This window comes from Lepidothrix coronata, unplaced genomic scaffold (genome assembly GCF_001604755.1).
Source record: "Lepidothrix coronata isolate B3197 unplaced genomic scaffold, Lepidothrix_coronata-1.0 Scaffold294, whole genome shotgun sequence".
Taxonomy (NCBI): Eukaryota; Metazoa; Chordata; class Aves; order Passeriformes; family Pipridae; genus Lepidothrix; species Lepidothrix coronata.
The window spans coordinates 530,120-548,984 of record NW_016690474.1 but is presented as its reverse complement, the minus strand read 5'-3'; the positions used below and the strand labels follow the sequence as shown (position 1 = coordinate 548,984).

General features: G+C 41.6%; 1 protein-coding gene across 3 annotated transcripts in view; it reads left to right on the top strand.

Moving 5' to 3' along the window:
• Window positions 1–548: 548 nt before the first annotated feature.
• SNX10 (sorting nexin 10) overlaps window positions 549–18,865 on the top strand; it is a 36,880-nt gene continuing 18,563 nt past the window's right edge. For 2 of the 3 annotated variants that reach the window (XM_017837190.1, XM_017837189.1), the window contains exons 1-2: window positions 549–591; window positions 17,251–17,309. In XM_017837190.1, coding sequence (XP_017692679.1) covers window positions 17,286–17,309 — 24 coding nt within the window. In that variant the 5' untranslated portion in view covers window positions 549–591; window positions 17,251–17,285. The remainder of the gene's footprint in view (window positions 592–17,250; window positions 17,310–18,865) is intronic. The other variant, XM_017837191.1, reaches the window with a different exon arrangement.

Here is an 18,865-nt window from a genome sequence, read left to right as displayed (position 1 = left end):
AACTTATCAGTCATGGAGTCACAGAATCATTTAGGTTGGAAAAGACCTCCAAGGTCATCAAATTCAACCTTTGAGCCATCACCTTGTCAACTAGACCATAGCATTAACTGCCACATCCACTCATTTCTTGAACACCTTCAGGTGTAATCTTATTTTCTTCCCCTTCTGAATCGAAAGGCTTCTAAAAAGCCCCAGTAAAACCTGTGCTTTCTTCATTCTGAGTAAGGTGCGTGATTAGGGTGCAACATCATAAAGCACATCGGGTGCCTTCAACTGAGGCGTTACAAGGTGCAAACATCAAAGAGCCCAACTCAATCGAGGTGACTTGATCACAGGATGCAGATCTGATCAGGATGCAGATCACAGGCAATCTCCACGCCCTGTTCCATCAGCGGGGCCTCAGGACTCAGCACCCCATACACACATCTCCCGAGCTTTTGCGACTAAGAAAACCTCCGTTTGAGCAGAGCCATTCCGTGCGTCCCGAGTTTCCAGGGTGCGGGCGGGGCGGGGGATCGCGGCCCCGCCCGCTGCCAGTGACGCACCGGCTTCTCCCGATCTGCGGCGGCGGCGGGAGCGGCGGGTGAGCGGGGCGGCGGCGGGACCGGGGGGTGTCAGCCCCTCCGGACAGCCGGGGTCACCGGAGCGGTGCGGGATTGCTGGGGCTCTGTGTGTGGGGGGGTGTCTGTGTGCAGCTGGAAGCGGCGGGGCGGTGGTGTAGGGCCGCTCTCCTCCGGTCTCGGGTGACGGTGGGGCGCTGCCTGAGCTCGGTCCCATCGGCCGTGGTCCGGGCAGCGGCTGGAGAAGCCCCGGTACGAGCCCGCTCGCCGGGCTGCCCGCGGCGGCGGCGCTCGGCTCCACCCGGCCCTTTGAAGTGTGTTTGTTCCCCCGGTCTTTGATAGAGGGCTCCGCCGCGGTTTACGGCGGTGTAAATGACAGGTTTGAGCAGTGGCTAACGCCGGGCGGGGGAAAATTCGGTTTAAGTAATTACTAAGCTTGTTTTAAACCGCCGCTTTTTGTTTCGCTATGACAAATCCATCGCCTTTGGCAACTGTGACTTTTACAGGGATGTGCAAAAGCTCCGCGTGTGTGTATATGTATATATACACACACGTTGTTATTATTGTGTATACACCTCATGCATATTAGTTTGTATACTAATATACAAATCTATAATGACACCTATATCATGACTTCATTTGTATTAAATGTATTCATATTCATTGTACTGTTTTCTTAGTCAGAAGACTGCCTTGTTGGTTTTAAATTCTGTGTTAATCTAAATTAAACAGCGCGAGAATTTTTAGGTGCATACGAAGACAGTCTTTGGAAACAGAGCGTGCAATTAAAACTAACCAATTTATAAAGCAAAGGAAGTTCCAATGACTGAGAATTGGTGGGTTTGCCATGGGATACGTTCTGGAGTTGGGCACAAGAGGCACAGGGGCAGCTGCCTGTGCTTTTCCTTGAGGCGCCTGTGTTTGCTGTTTGTCTCATACACACTCACTGGGATCATCCCCGTGGAGACAGACAGTCGCCATCAGATCAGCACAACAGGCTGGGTGTTCTCACAGCCCTTCAAAGATGTGGCAATTCTAAGTAAATATTGCCTAGTTCTGCTAGCAGTGTCGAAGGGATAAAGGGAGATGGAGGTGTGGAGCCAGGCCATGGAGGATCAGGGTCTGGCCCGCTCGGGTGTGTTTGAGGCTGCCACCTGGCACGTGCCCACGTCACCCATTGCCCAAGGGAAACAGCGGCTGGAGGTTTCATTGCCCACTCTGCTTCTCACATTGACAGAAATAGCTCAAGTGAAGGGAAAGGTCTTCCTGTTTGTGCTAAGGACAACTGAAACTGAAAGTAATGCAAGGCAGGGCTTTCCTGAATGACACAAAACTGGACTTCCTTTAGAAAAGTGGAAATGCCACTGTTTTCCGTGTGTAGAAGATGCAAATTATAGTTATGACTGATTTAGCCTAGGGTATTATTTATGATGCTTGACTTGAAATCCAGGTGCCTCTTGTTTACCATGTATATTTTTTGTTGACTCTAAAGAGTATTTACCTTTTAATGAATTTAAATTTAAAAATCTTGCATTGGTACACCATACTTCTATTCATATAAATAGTTTTAAGTATTAGCTTTATTATAGATTATTATTATTATCATTATTACTTTAAATTTTATTTGGAAAATAATTATATTTTAGTATTTTTTGAAAAAGGAGAAAAATGTTCTGAAAATATTACTACTAAAATGTAAAGATTTGTGCTCGTGTACCATTGCAAAACAGCAGTTGCCAGCTTGCAGATGCGCTTTTCTAAAATTAGCTGGTTTATGATAGAATTTGCTGTAGTAGTTTTTATATTTGAATAAGATAGTAATTTATTTGAACCATGTGGTCAATTTATTTATTCATTGATTATGCAATTAATAGGGGATATTTGTGGTACAAACAGTCAGGGATAGTTCAGTAGAAAGCTGGAGTAGCATCACTTCACAGTGTTACTGTGTTTCATGAAATACTACCTCGATCCTCTCTCAGCAGACTTTAATTTTTTTGGTTTTCCCTTGTTCCCTGCCCTGCAGGCAGACCTGCATAAACATTGCCTTTACTCATCGAGACCTTTCTCTCTCATCTTTTCATACACTTAGAAGTTGTTTTCAGCTGTGCTTTTCCACATTAACTCCTGAAGAACGGCTGTTCTCAGGCAGTGTCATTAACCAGCCCTGGTGTACCTGCTTAAAGTGATTCTGTGATCATTGCATGCCCGCAGGGATGTGATGCTTTTAGCCCAGATGCAGCATACAGGTCAGATGTCAGTGGTGCCCTGCTGTGCCACTGGCTCCAAATGTCCTGGGACTTCCCTTCCTGAGCACAGTGCCATACAGTGCAAAAACTACTGAGGATTTGGGTCAAACTGTGTCATTCTCAGACATAAGAGGAAGTGGAGCATTAAATCAAGCTAGCAATTGGTAAACATGTGATGTGACCTCTTGGATTGGTGATGTGACTAGTGCAAAGTAGTACCACTGACCAGATGAGGACCAGAGCATGATAAGGCTGAAGGCTATGTTCCCAGAAATTTTAGAGTTCGTGCTGCTGCTCCTGCATGTGGATGTCTTACAGAATAACTTTTTCCACCCAGAAAAATGTTGTATCAGTCATCAGTTGAAACATTCCTGTATCCTGTTTCTAGCTAAGCAACCCTAGAGCACCTTTCCTTCATACTTTCCTCCTTCTTCCCCTGGTAGCTTATTTATCCCTGCCATAGAGCAGCATTGCCTTTGGCCCACGGGGCTAAGCCTGCTGGTTCAAAATGTGCTTGCTTCAGTGTGGTGTTCCCTTCTGGCCACCCATCTCCTGGTCCTCTGATCCTGCGGAGTGAGAGATAGGGTCGAGGGTATCAATTCAGAAGGTAGGGCCTTTCTGACTGTAAAGGGCTGAATCAATCTTGCAGCCTCATTTTAGCCAATTTTTGCTCAGCACTTTTCCAAATTGTCATAATTTCAGGTTACTGCAACCTTCTCTGCTTTTATTTTGCAATTTTATAATTTCATCATATGAAAGCAGGAAACACTTCTCTAGCAGGCTGATTTAAAAAAAAAAAGCAAACAAAAATCCAAACCGAAATAAAAAAAACAAACCCCACGCTATAATAAATCACAAAGCAAACATTTACTCAGCAGGATGGACTGCTGGGGGTGTTTCTTGCTTCCTGGAAGTAGGTAGGTAGGATAAGACAGGTGACGTCTTTGGTGTATCATATCTTTGTAGTGTGTCACATGGATCTTATTTCCATGTGTATGGTATGCAACATGCATAAGCTTTTGGCTTTTGTAAACAGACAAGTAATAGAGAGCTCATTAATTTAGGATATTGTGATTTTTCTTTCTTCTCATTAAACATTTTGCATATCTAAAAAAAAAAAAAAAACCCAAACCTCAGCGACCTTTTTGTTCTTCTGATACTAAAAATACAAGGGGGATGTATAGCTGTGTCTCCTACAGGAACTTCCTGACTTCTTGGAAAGATAATTCTTGGAACAGAGAAGCAAATCATGCTACATGACTATGTGCACAAGTTTGGCGTGTAATGTTTGGCTTTGGATCTTTGTAGCATTGCTTGCTAAATCTCTACACAGAACTCAAGAATGGAAACACCTTCCATAAGCATTCTTCTTCCCCAGCTTAGAGGAAAAAAACAAACCCAAGAGAATCCTTGTGTTTACAAAATGTTCATGTTTTGTATATAGATATTGAAGAACAAGGAAGCAAAAATGAAAAGCTTATCATGTTACTTCATTGGTGGCTGCAGGTGGCTCACAGAAAGCAGCCTGCCACCGTGATTTCCTTGTTGGCAGAAGCTCTCACTGAGTCACACACTTGGTCAACAGCTCTCTGTGCTCTTAAAATCGAGTGTCTGTGGGAGGGAAAGAACAACCAGAGAGACTGCAAAGACAGCTTGGAGCTGTAACCACTTGGAACAGCCCTGGCACAGACCAAACCTCATGGTTGGAGATGTTGCAGATGGAGCAGTGTCTCCTGAGCAATCCTTCCCCAGTGCATGTAGCACCAAAGTGCTGCCTGTGCAGTGTCCAGCAGCTTGGGCATGGATCGGTTGCCTGGATGTGGGTGACTGGTGCCTTTCAAGGTGACCATCCAGAGGGGTCCAAGACACCTTTATGAGGCTGGCACCCTGACACATGACCTACAGTTGATCCCCCTTTTCTTGGGGGAGCAGCTAAAGAGTAAGTAGGACACCTTGTGAGCACCCACAAAGACACAGAATATTGATGTCTAGCTATCTGAATCCTACTTGCCCAGATTTCTGCAGACCAGGGGGAACAGTGGTAGTTTTAATGGAACATAGTGCCATGATATAGTCACAAATGATCCTGCATTTCTCACAGTGTTCCTCCAGGGATCCTCTTTCAACTTAGAGAACTTCAAAATAACAGTTATCTTCTCGAGGTCTACTTAGTGATATGTCTTCAGAGAATCCTTAAATGTCCTCAGGGCTCCTGGTTTCAGAAACCAGTTTCTTTTCTGACTTTGTTGGGCGTGTTCTTCACAGAGTGGGCTCTAAAGGAATCAATAGCCCACACTGTCTGCCAGCTTTGTGCTGGCCCTGGACTTGCAAGGTTGTGGGTTCAATCCCCATGTGGGCCATTCACTTAGGAGTTGGACTCAATGATCTTTGTGGATCCCTTCCAACTCAGAATATTCTGTGAATATCCTTCAGTACTTAAAGGACAGTCACATAAATAACGTACATACTACATTCTTTCCTGTTTTCTTCTGTTTTGCTGAAATTCTACAGTTGAGCAGGGTATGTCTTTGGGTAGATGCCGTGCTCTGGGTGTCCCCAGTACACGGGCACTGCACAGTGTCCAACTGGCACCTCAGCATGATTTATTTCAAACTGTCTCCTAGTGTGGCAGATGAGTTCCTCAACAGACATGAACCTTACAAAAAACCTTTGCAAGTCAGCATGACCCTGTGAGGTACATGATTGGTTTGAAGGGAATTTCTTTTTGTTCCAGCTTCTTCATGTGACTGGCATTACAGATTGTCACAGAGCTGATAAGCAGGGTGCACACCAATACATTTGATTTGTTTGAGAATAAATAAAGCAACAATGATTTTGGTATGGATCTTCCCTCAGTTAACTCTTGTGTATAAAGAGAGTGCCATTTATTTTGCATGCCTGCTTTTTTGTGGTATGAAGGAATTCCTGTTTCTTGGTACTGAAAGGATTTGTGGCTTAAGAAAATGACTTCTTCCTTTCACTTTCTTCTCTACCAGAGATGTCTAGGAAGATACACTCACTTATAGGTAAAACGACTCTTCAAAGGAAAACAGATGTTCTGCTCTGGTAGCAAAGCATCTGTTGTACTATGGAGTTGACAATGAGTAATTTGCCCTGACTTCTGTTTCTGTGCTGCCAACGCATCCTTCAAGTTCCTGCCCCTCCTTTCCCTCAGGGAAGTCCTAACTGCTCACCTACCTTGCTTCTTGCATACAGCAACAGTCACCTGATGATAAGTTTGTGCCTTCTAATAGTCTCATCATTTTAATTGTGTAATGGTGATGTATGGTTTTAAATTAGCCATAACTTTAGCTTCTGTTTTAATGAGATCTTCAGTTGTCTTCCCAGAGGGGAAGGCTTTGTTTTCCCAAGAGCAGTGTACCTTTTCCCAGAAGAAATGAATTTCTACTAATGAGGTATGAAAAGATGAGGTGGTAATGGTGATGTTGGTGAGTGGTTACAGAAAGAAGGAGATATCTGCAAGTCTCAGGCCCTTAAGGACATGCTGATAATACCAGAGCCTATGACATACCAGGTACTCGTGTGTATAAATAGTCACATTGATGTGTAGTGTCAATGTGGTCATGCTTGCCTTGAGAACAGCTGGATCTAATAGCCTTGTCTCTCATGACACAGCCCAAAGATTCCCTCACGTGTCTTCAGACATGGGAAATAATGAGTCTGATGTTTGACGCCTGTGACAACAGTTGGTCTGCTCCCCAAGGATTTTGTGATTTGTTAGATCTCTCTGGTCACTGAGTGCAGGTATGACTATTTGGAGTTGAATCGACAGGGTTGTTGGGGAGACAGAAAGGCAAATCCCTTATTCCAGATGAGGTAAAGTCCCTTGTTTTGCCCTCTCTGGGTAGACAGAGGTAGGGGTTCCTGTGCAGATGTCAAGGAAGGCAGCTAAGTGCCTGTGTTAAACAGTCCCTCCACCTCCCAGACCATGAAACTGAGTTTGGTCAATAAGGTTGAAGAGTCAAAGAGAATTTATGGCCAAAATATTATTTTGGGGATTTTATGAAGAACTGTTTGAGGCACATAAATACTTGTGCAGAAACAAGGCCTTCCTAGTCTGCTCATCTGCAAGGAAGCTTTCTAGCTGCTATTTTGTCGTCATCACATATACATTTGGAAGGAAGATCTGTTTGACCTGCTGGCCAGGAGAGGATGTCTACACTGAGTGTGTAGTTGAAGGCTAAATCTTAGAGTAGGCATGTAAGATCCAGCTGAGGTCTTTTTCTATGAGCTTTCCACAGTCGAATCACAGGGGTTTAATGCAAACCCCAGGAGGTTGGTGTTAATAGTGCAGGTCACCTTACAAAGAAAGCAGATAGATTTTATCAGAAAAACTACCCATCAATACTTGCATCAAACCTTGTAACTAATGCAAAACAACTGTAAAGATTATTTGGAGTAGCATGGACTACTTTTAAGAAAACATAAAGGCAATCTTAGGTTTCAGTCAGGTTGAAAAAAACAGTACATTGTAGCATATGTTCATAAGCAGTGATTTTCTTTCAAAAATGATTCTTCCATTTTCTCCAGGATTTCTAGAGCCACAGATCTTTTTGTCCAAGGAGAATTTTGCAAATTAAATATCTTTTCTTAGAGTAGTAGGTTTGTTTGGAAACATAAGGCTTTGGGATTTACAGCATTTGAGCAACACTGCAACAAACACTAGTTGACACTACAGAATTATTTTTACTGCCTGAGGATCACTAGAGCTTCTGTCATTCAAACCTTGGATAGTAATTGACTTGTCCTAGACATCTGAAATACAGGTCTGCTAGCGGTGTGGAAAAATGATTGAGTCTGGTGCATATGATTATCCTTTACTGGATTTCTACCAAAACTTAATTCTAAGGAGAACTCTCTTTTCTCCATGAGCTCGGCTAAACTAGATAACTTTCAAACTTTGAATAGCTTTAGTCTGTGTTAAATTCTGGATTTCAGCAGTCATTTAATGGCTAGCTTTTACAGTTGCAAAAGCTGTGTTGTTTTTAGGCTTGATGACAACCATTCTTGTTCCTGTTCTCCTGCTGGAACAATAATACAAACCCTGTAAAGGACAGTGCTATCCCTATATAGTGCTTTCTGAGTATGTAAGGCACTTGCCTTTGTATAAAGTGGTGCAGGATTTGAAACTCACCTATAAGGTGGAATGCGTCCTCAGTAATGGCTGTTTACATCTCTGGTTGCAGTAGTGACCCAGTTGTGTCAGTTCTACAGAAGATTTACAGGCAGTGACAGAGTAGGCTGGATACCTGCGGTGGGGCTTTTCTCTGTGGGCTTCCAGCTGCAGAGGATGTGCTGTAACTGGTACCTTCTGCTCCTCTTCATCTGGGCCATTTGTTTCATTGAGTTCCCTTGATTGCAGTTTTGTTCAGCCCTGGGCTGAGAAACTGTGGCCCCTGCGACATTACTGTGTTTCTACAGAACAGTAGAGCTGGATGGAATCTCTTGGTGGTTGTCCGATCCCACCAGCCGTGTGATAGATGTTTATTATGGATTTAACTGTAGGACCACAAAGTAGTATTTTAAATATGTCCATACAGAATGTGTAGGTTTCAACTGGCTATAGCTAAGGGTGCGATTATATAAATTGACACTTGTTCTATTTTAAGACTGAACTGTGCTTTTTTTGGCCTGAAATAGATATATTTAAGTGAACTTGAAATAAGCCTTATTTAATACAAACCAGTTTCATCTGATCCAAATCTTCCAATACAAAATCTGTGCAATCTGCTCATTTAGGCAGCATCTGCTCCATGAGTGGGAAGTCTTTCTCCTACTGAAGGCAGAAGTTGTCCTTCAGACCACTTGGTCAACCTGAATTAATTGCTGGAAAAATATCACATGGGTTTGGGCACTGTGAAAACAAGCTGTGGGTTATATTTGTCCTGCAGGCATTAAGTTTTCTGTCTTTCCTTCTTTTATCACTTGACCTTGAACCAGGGTTTGTTCCAGGCTGATCAGCAACTTCTTTGACTTGGCTGTGATGGCAGAACAGTCAAACCCAAGTGCTGCTTTTCCTCTCTCCCTCCCATTTTTGTGTGTTTGACATGTCTCCTGCTGTTCTCTCACAACTTCTGAAAAAAGTTTACCATACGAGAAATGTGCCTTCTGTGCCAAGAGCTGGCCAAAAGGTGATGTCAGCCTTATAAAGTCATGCTGCAGCAGTGGGGCAAAAACAACTAAAATCACATCTTGAGATTTAGTAGACACAAAATAAACAAGAAATAGAAAATCCAGGACATGGATGAATCACTGATTTTCCACCTGTTTTTCTTATTGGTCAGTCTCATGAAAAGTTCCTCCTGCCAAATGGCGTTTGCTTCTCAGAATTGTCTTCTTTAGTAATAAGTAACACTATTTAGAAGCTGTTTACTTCTAAAATACTGTTTTCAGGCTACTGGCATAGGCTAGCACAGAAAATGAACAAAGTCTGTTGAACAAGCAAACTGCCCAGTTGAATTCATTGTTAATATACTCATAAGTGGTTAATTTGATGGTCAATACATCCAGCTCACAAACTAGCGCAATATGTGGATGCAGCTACACAGATACGCAACAACAGTAAGGTTTTGTGGTAACAGTGGGCCATCTGATACATTCTTCAGGGGAGGAGAGCCTGAAGGGTGAATTGCCACATTGTGAAAGACTGGACATCTGATCCAGCTGCACTGTTGTAATGATCCCTCATGGGCGTGGTCAACTTAAAAGACACAAGAAACACAGCAGTTTGAAGAGAACTGATCAAAAAGTTTTATGGGCACACTGTATTGACTGCAGTATTTCCTATCTTACCCACCTGTTTTGAGCTGCAGTAATACAGACTGCTTAGGTTCGATCTGTCTCAGGATGTTACTGCTTAACTATTCATTTTGGTTTTGTCTGTATTTGTGCTTGGTCTTTCCCAGCCATCTCCCCAGACAAACGTCATGAGACTGGGACTTCTAATTCTGTGGTTATGGCCAAGACATGTCTTTTGCTTCACTTTCCTCTCTGGGGACAAGACCAAGTCCTAGCATTTCCTGGATTGGACTAGGTGGCATGTCACAAAACCAACCGTTTTGGTAGAATAAGGAAATCTGCAGCAGGAAGGAAGCCAAGCTAAAACACGCAGTGCTAAGTAACAACAATTCAATCAGCAGACAAAAATTGTATAATAAATTAAAAGAGTTTGAAATTAACAAAAAATGAGAATTTTCCGGCACATGAGATTCAAAATGTTCCAGCAGGTGAGTCAGGAAAGGAAGGATCAGGTGATGGCAGCATTTGAGAGACAGAGAAAGAAATGTTGCAATAAGACTGCATGGCATTTGCTGAATTTGCTCTGCTTACTCAGCAGCAAAGATACAGCTTCCATCCGCCCTTCTTTTCCTGTGATAAGCAAAAATTAGTTATTACAGAGATATACCTGGAGGAAGATGCTATTTTTAAGGCAATTTAATTTTCGAGAGAAAGACATACATTCTCTGAACCTTTCTTCAGAAGAAACATTTAATATTTTTCTTAGGAATTTCATCTGTGTTCTGAAATGCTGATAATTTAGTTTCTCTTTACAACCCCCATCTTGTTGGTTTGTAATCCAGCTTGTAAAGTAAAAGCTGTCTGATGTGTTTTTTGTAATTGGCATCATGTAAAAAATACCTAGGGGTTGCTTGTCTGTCCCTGTTGGTATTTCTAATAAAATCTGGTGTCATTTATGTGTGCACAATATGTACATCTTCACTCATCGCTTTTGTAACTGAACAGAACTCTCACTTGGAAAGTACACAGGTACTATGTCAGCAAGTGGTTTTAGCCTGGAAATTACTTGCTTTTTTCCCCTCTGTTTTCAAAAGTAGTTTCAGTGCCAGTGGTGTGCCCTTTCTGTGCATCAGTAAGAAGCCTAGCGCTTGTCCAGTATTTTCCATCTTAAGTACGGCTGTAGCTAAAAGATGGTTGAATTTCCCAGATTGCTAAGGTTGCTGTTTCTTCTGAAATGGTTTCTTCTAGCTCAAGGGATCTCAAAAGCTCTCTGGAGCAAGCATGCTTTCTGAAACTTCACCTTGAAAGTCACCAATGCTTCCCTTCAAAGACTGCCTTATTTCTTTATTGGCCTTCTGAAAATGCCGTAGCAAAAAACTGGCCAAAACCTGTGATCGTTTATGCCACAAAATCATTTCATGTAGTTTAAGCTACTTACTATGCACCATAATAACTGGAAAGAGTAGCAAAGGCAGGCTCACATGTCAGACCAGCTTGACAGGCTGCCTGGAAAACACAAGAGCCAAAGCTGCAGGAGAGTTTTGAGTGGTCCCCAGGTTGTCTGCAGAAACTGTGGCAAGCATCAGATACTTGCTGTGAGGAAGTCTGACAGGTACTGTTCTTCCGGTGTCTTGACCTACAATTACTGTTCGCTAGCCACTGCCTAAAAGTCCTAGCTCCCAGTGTTAGCCTTATCAGTATTTTCTAATATGAGAAAACTGAAGTAATAGTTGCTCTGGGATCAGCAACCCACCAAAACTGCAGAATATTCATGAAGTCCTTTGGTTGAGGATACGTCTGCAATTTGAGACTGAAAAACAAACAAAACAAACAAAAAAAGAAAAAGAGGATGATGAGGAAACATCTGATGCTCTCTCCTACTGTGAACAGATTTCTTAGTACTTATTCCTTGTTTAGGCTTTTAGACGTTTCACAGAGGCTTGGCGGGTGAGTCATGCTGCTGTCCAGCAATACAGTGTTAATTTGAAGCAGTTCAAAGTGTGGTATAATACCAAGGTAATTGGAAATCTGTGATCCACACCTGACACTGTAATCCATGTGATGTGTTTATTTTGGAGGGGAAAGGGAAATTAGTATCTTTGATTAACTCTTTGATTCTGAATTTCCTCTGCAATAAATTAAAATTTCTTGTATAATGTTTTGGTTTTGTTTTTTTTTTTAAATGAACCAAATTCATTCTTTTGGTAAAACAGGTCTTAATATCTAGGAAGATTGCAGGACAAGGGAATGGCTGACTGAGGAGAAATGCTAACTTGATGGTTATATTAGCATAACATACCTCGTGGCCATAAACAAGCATTTAGCAACCAAATGGACTGAAATCCCATAGGAAAAGACTAGTTAACTAAGCCTCTTGGCAGTGGAGGCTGGAAGTCAGAATTTCAAGTGCAGCTGCAAACCCGTGATTTTTTTGGCAGTATGTTTCTTTGTGGTGTTGTGGTTGGAGGGAAGGTGTGTGAATTCTGTCAGTGGTTTGGAAAGCTTCTGTTCTTTTAAAAGCAGTTTAGGCGGTGTGCTTGTTTCCTGCTCAGCAACAAGGTGATTCTTCTGCTACTGTTCTACAACACTGATGAAAGGGGTACCTTGATCCTGGAAAGTGAGATGGATTTGCTAAAGGGGTACCTTATTTTGTTGACTTCACTAAGTAATCTGTGCACCCCTGACTGTTGTGCAGAGATTAGATGAAAATGCTGATGTCTTTCATATTCTTTTCACTTCTGATGAGCAGACCCCTATGGTGATTTGCTGAGGGAGGGTGAGGGGTCATCAGAATAGATGAAAGAAGGGAAGATGCTCTGTGACCTGCTCAGTCTGGAGTTTCAGTCCTCCCCATCTGGTTCATGGACAGTGAGGAATAGAAGGCAACACATGACTCTGATCAGCACAGTTGGGTTGACCCCAGGTATTAAAGTGGACCAGGTGAAGTACAAGACATTCGCTTATGCTGAGACTGAGTTTCTCTGGATGGACTGAAAATCCTTGCTTGGGGAACAGCATTTGAATAAGACTTTTTCCCATCAACAAGATGGGATAACCATGATAGCCATGTACACAATTGCTGTAAATGCCAAGCTGTGTTATGATGTGGTCAGTTTGGCATCACAGAATGGTACACTTTATACAGGCGGCATACATTTATACATATATAGTTTTCATAATTTTCCCCTCAAAATATGGGAATAAGCACTCAAAGTGTTGCCAGTTTCTTGTACTCTGAGGTTCCACTGTGAGTCACCATCTAAGTCACTGCTGGACTAGATGGACCTTTCCACTAATATATGCACTATGTCTGATCTTATGGTTTCAGGCAGTTTTTTTCTGTAAACAAGTTAACATTGCTTTCTCCCATTTATTATCCTTTCATTTGAAACCTATAGTAATATTTCATCCATGCTTCTGACTAGCTTTGAGTTAGTACTAAGTGGGGATTTAGCTCCTTTATTTCCTATTCCCTTGCAACAGCAGTGGCACAGATGCCTCTTGGGTCCTCTGATCTATCCAGGAGCTGTGAGAGATGGTCTTTCTGCATCAGTGACTTTCCCTGCCAGTGACTGACCTTTAGGAATTAGTCCAGAACCTGATGCTTCTGCAAATGCAGTGAACGTTCCCCCAAAGAAATTAGGATTATCCTATCCCAAATCTAAGTAGCAGTTTTGTTTTAGCATGGAATTGAGTTTATTATGGTCTTTTTTTTGAACTCTACAGAGCTAATATCTTCTCTTATTTATTCTTCCTGTTCTCCCCCTCCCACCATCACCCCTGCATGTGTATCTTCCATATAAATCCGTATGGATTACTTGCCTTTCGGGAACATAGTGTGGTCAGGTGCATGTTGGTGCGTTCTGTGATAACGAACTCAATGTATGGATGCAGCTGAACTTTCTACAGGCTTTAGATTAAAATTATTATGACTTTTTGAGTCTTGAATAAGCAAAACATAAAATACAGGAAAGATCTGAAAGCATTTAGAGATTCAATTTTCATCTCTCTCACTTGGTCATATTGAAGCCCTGAGTAAAAGTTTCATTTGATACTGATGATGGGAACAACCTTGAAAGTGCAGCTGAGGGCTTTGCTTGTGACTGGATAGTGCTTTCAGTCATCACCAAGGTCTGAAAATAAATCACACTTCCCCATTAAAGCCTGAAGGTGGTCGTTTAGTTATATGATTAGAAATAACCAAAGGTGTGTGGATGGATGAGCTGAAGCTCAGCATTCATCCTTGAGGGGAAACACTGGCCACATGGAATCCATCAGCACTCCCAGAGTGGACAAGGACATTGCACAGGCCGCTGCCCAGCAAGGAATGAAATAATAAAAATTTCAGTGCAACTGAACACAGCTACTAGTGAGGCAGCCAGGAGGATTTCATTTGTGCATGCTGTTCTGTTGTCATGGATTTTGTCGGTGCTACAGCTTCAGTTTTCATCTTGCAGTTTGGCAATGTAGGGGACAAGTTACTTCCTCCTTTAAGAGCAATCTATTTACATGATAAAAGGGTATTCCCCTAGTAATATCAAATTACCTGTTTTAATTTAGATTTTAAAATATAAAATAATCTCTAAAATATTTAATGAAATATAATACTCAGTATTATTTATCTATTACCCTGAAGAAGAGCACAGCAGTTTACCTGTTTTCTCCAAGAAAAGCACTGCAGTACTTGGGTTTGTTCCCCACTTCTTCACGATTCTCTTTTAGGCAACAGAAGTATGGCAATTCATCCTACATAATCTTTTTGCTTTGGGGTGATTGTTGTTGGCATTTGTGGAGCTGCTTCCTGGTAGTTTTGTTGGTTATGCAATTAAGAACCGTCAAAAATATGTACTGCAAGGAGCAGTTGATATACTAAGTATATAAAACTAACTTAAAAAAAAAGGAAGTCTTCAGACTGATAATGGATCAAAAGCAGAACAAAAACATACAGAAACCAATGGGGTTTTTTCCCAGTCACAGCAGAAAGTGTTTTATCAAAACTACAGATCTACCACTACCTTTTTTGATTCTTTTTCCTGGCAGCCCTTCATTTCTCTGTCAGAGGAAATTTTTTTTAATGACTAAAGAGACCAGCAGCCTTCTATTTGTCTTCTGATGGCTGCTTCTCTCCATCACTGCTATTTTGGGTAGTTTTTTTCTCAAGATAAAAAAAACCAACTTCTTAAGCAGAGAGTTGAACTGTTCTGCTTCACTGGCTTCTGTGTGTTAAAGAAGTCCCCAAATATATATCTTGCTACCAGACAGAATGTTGCATTCGGTGTGTTTGCGAGCGGCTGCAGCATGACTAGGCAATCTCGCTGAAATCAGTGGAAAAAGGCAGCTTTGGGGGGCTTGCGTTTCCATTATTGATTTTTTTTTTCAAATTACTTGATGAAGAACTGATGTATTTTAAATATTTTAGGAAGCTTTTTTGTGTTGAAATATTAATTTTCTGTCACTAAAGATTTAAAAGTGGGATGGCTGTTCAGAGTTTAAGCTATTCTTTCTAACCTGCACTAGCACATAACTCAGTCTTTAGAGAAACAAATGAAAAAATGAAATGTATTATTTCAGCCTTGTCATTCACGAGCTGTGTCAGGAATGAGGTATTTTGGGCTTGCATAATTTCTTACATAAATCAGTTTAGAGACAGGGGAGAAACACGCTGCAGCATTTGATGGAATAAAGCTATATTACTGAGGAAAAAAAATTGAATTGTCATTTTGAAAGAAACCACAACATATTCAACCAAAGCAGAAAGGGGGGAAATTAACCTCAAACTATATAGGTTTACAGCTATACCAAATGGGAAGAGATTGGTTTGTGATGTGGGCTTGTGCTCTCCTGTAACATAAAAGCTATTTATGTCCCAAAAAGGAAAGTTCCTAATATACTTTTGTATTAACATTAGTTAGAACCAATAAGCCAAATTCTTAGCCTCACCTTGCAGAGGTGCTGCTGAGCTGTGCAGCAGGAAGTGTCTGAGTGCTCTTCTATGCCTTCAGCTCGGAACATACATGCAAGTTAATCATAAATACATTGAGTAAAAAAAAAAAGGAAAATTTATTTGGAGTGTGTTTTTGCTATTCCTCTGTGTTTTTGTCAGCATCATTCTAGCTCTAGAAGTGAAATGATGGTGACTTATCTTCATGGAGATGGGAACTGTACAATGGCACCCTTAGGATGTCTGAAGTCCTGTGTATGGACATTTTGATTTGAAAACAGAGTATCCTATTTTGATACAATTGATCCTCTAGAAATTTAGCAACAGTGTGTTTGTTCCAAAATAATTTCCTGGTGTAAGAAATGTATGTGTGCCTATCTTTGTTCTGTATTTTATTAAAGTGAGTGGAGTTTGTAATTTGAAAGTTAAGCTGTTTATAAGAGGCATTGGGCAGTGGTGGGGTGTCCAGCACTCCTTAGCTGGGATTGACCTAAATATCTAGTTGTATAATAACAAGAGCGTCTTCAAGCTTTGTATCACTAAACCTTAACGATAACCATGTCCAAAAATACAGCCGTGTGTCTGCCTTGGCACATGTGAACATTTTGCAGGTGGCTGAGAGCACCTCTAGGGATTGCCTAAAGAAAGCTGCAAATTCACCTTTTCCAGTGCGAGGTGCCTGCCTGGAGGGATGTGCAGGAGGATTTTGCTCAACTTCTCCTACTCGAGCGGCATCCATCCTGACCGTGGCATCAGTGTAGGGAGTTATAATCCTGAAGTGAAAGGGAGATCCTGCTTGGGTCAGTTTGGAAAGAGGAGGTTGACTTTTAACAGCTGAGGAGGCAATGGGATATTTCTAAAGCTGGGGGTCAGTGTAGGTGTTAGCTGGCAGTGGCTGGCTGGCATGTGGGAGAGGTAATGGGTAAAGGCAAATTGCTAATATATTGGAAATCCTTTTCCCACAGCAGTTGTTTTGGGGCAAGTGATGTGTATGTAAGCTGGCAAGTAAATAAAGCTGTCCCGGTCTTCCCATGTGGATATCTGTCCTAAGCAAACTGTCTGGTTTTTTGGACTGCAGAGGTAGTTAAAAATTTATTGGGATTTTCAGTGAAAGAGTAGATTTAAAACTTGAATTAATGACAGGATGGTTTGATTTGATCTAATTATACACTTCCCTACATGAAGGTTTTAAAACCACAGACACTGTGAAATTTAGCCTGGGTTTTAGCTAGCCTGTTTGTCTCTCCAGTTCTCTCCATTTCAGGGAAATGGTTGAGAGGGGCATTTGATTCTGTTGACTCAGATGTTTTAGAGTCTCTGGGCTTCAGCTGCGGTCACGCAGACCTGTGCTTGGGCACCTGGGATGAGGCTCAGGCAGTACTGCCTCAGCTGTGTTTGTGCACTGGGAACGCTGGCTGTGCGGAGATGTTGGGAGGTGGGTGCAAGGATGAGCCCTGAGAGCGCTCTTGGAGCAATGAAGAAAAGCAGTGACTTCAGAGATGGACAGGCATCCCTGGACTGTCATGTATGACAAATACAAACAGAAAGGGACTGGGCCCAGTGCTTCTAAAGTGGGATTTTTAAAAAAATGAATACTTTCTGAGGTTCAGTTAATGCAAGCATGTTTTCTAGTATATATGGCACTAAGCCTGGCTCTTTCCACAGTCTACTAGTAAGTAGCAAAATGACCTTAAAAAAACTACTAAATGCCAATCTAATGTCTATTCTGTTTTTTTTTTTTCAGGTTGATTTTTATTTTGCTACGTACCAGTGAGGATGACACCAAAACATGAAAAACAGGTAAGTCATGTCTAAGCTTTAATAAAAAAGGGTTGAAGTTTGGCAGTTGTGGATTGAACTTCATTAAGGTTCACGTGGATCAGAGAAAATTGGCTGCATTCTTCATCCTTTTAGTTGCCAGGATACAGAATATTCTGAAGTGATGCAGTGCCAGTTCCTTGTGTTAAAGTTTGATGGAAGAATCAGATATTCATTCAGAGCAAGTGACTGTGCATAAGGGGCTCAGACACAGTGACAGGAGAGAAGGACTTGTATGGAGTCTTTTTTTCATCAGTCTTTAGATATTTTCTAGGACATAATGGTTGGAGCTGGGTCTGAACTCTGACTACCAGCTGTGTGGACCACAATTATCATACTTGCCTGTTCTATTTTGCTCATTCCAATGAACACCAAAAGTTTCAACAAATTATTTTATCTCATCTTATAGTCTCTTATCAGCCTTATTACACAGCACGTGTGGAGTGAAGATGCCAACACCCCCAGTGCGAAAAGCCTCATGTCCTTTGTGGCTGATCCTTTTACTGTCAGGAAACCTGATGGGATATGCTATTTTTCTTGGAAGCTTTGGGGAAAATGACTCTTCAGGGATTATTGACTAATCAAATGTGTAACAAGAGCACAAGGTTATCACCTGATACAGTCCCGAGCACAGAGATTTGAATTAAAATGCAGCTGGAATGATTAATGTAAATAATCAACCAATGTGAGACGGTTTTTATTCCACCTCCTTGTGTTAGATTTTTCCCTCATATTAAAAATAGATATTTCCATGTCAGATTTCCTATTTCCTAGTAGGAAAATGTTAAAGAGACTTTTCAGAAAGACAAGTTTTGTGGTCAAATTCTATATAATAAAGCTTCTGATTTACCCTTGTCTCTAAGCAATTCATTGCATTTTGCAGAAATATATCCAACAAGAGAAGGGAGAGAGGGGGAAGAAAAAAAAAGACAAAAACTAAAAGAGAAGACTTCTTGTGTTTGCTTCAGCTGCCTTTTTGGTGTGTTCTTCCTTTTGAGGCAAATCCAAAGGGGAACGTTTCGGTTTTCCATGGTTGTGTCTATGTGACCTCAGTGTTGCCCTTTTACTCTGCTATCAGCACTCATGTTCTTTGCACAGATCTATAACCATGAGGGAGAAGGTGTAAACGAGATTTAGGTGTCACTTTGGCCATTTTGTCAGTGACGCTAACTGCTTGGACTACTCCCAACCTTGAGGACAAGGTAGCAAAATACCATCAGTGCCAGGCTTAAACTGGCTGTTTTAGCCAGGAATTAAAAGGCACATCCAGTCAAAGAAACTGCTCTGCAATTCCTGCTTGTTAAGTAGTTATGACTACTTTTGCTGCAGATTTGAAAATTCTGAATATTCATGAGGATGTCCAGGCCAGCATGGCTGCTGGGATCCGTATCAAAGCTATAGCATTAGCAGTTTGGACAGAAAATGTTTTGTGTTTAATTTAGCAGTTTGCAGGGAGAAGGAATAAATGGAGATGACACTTCAGTAGCTTTCTGTTGAGTCTATATTGTGCCTAGTGCAGTAGGCCTCTGTGCCCAAGC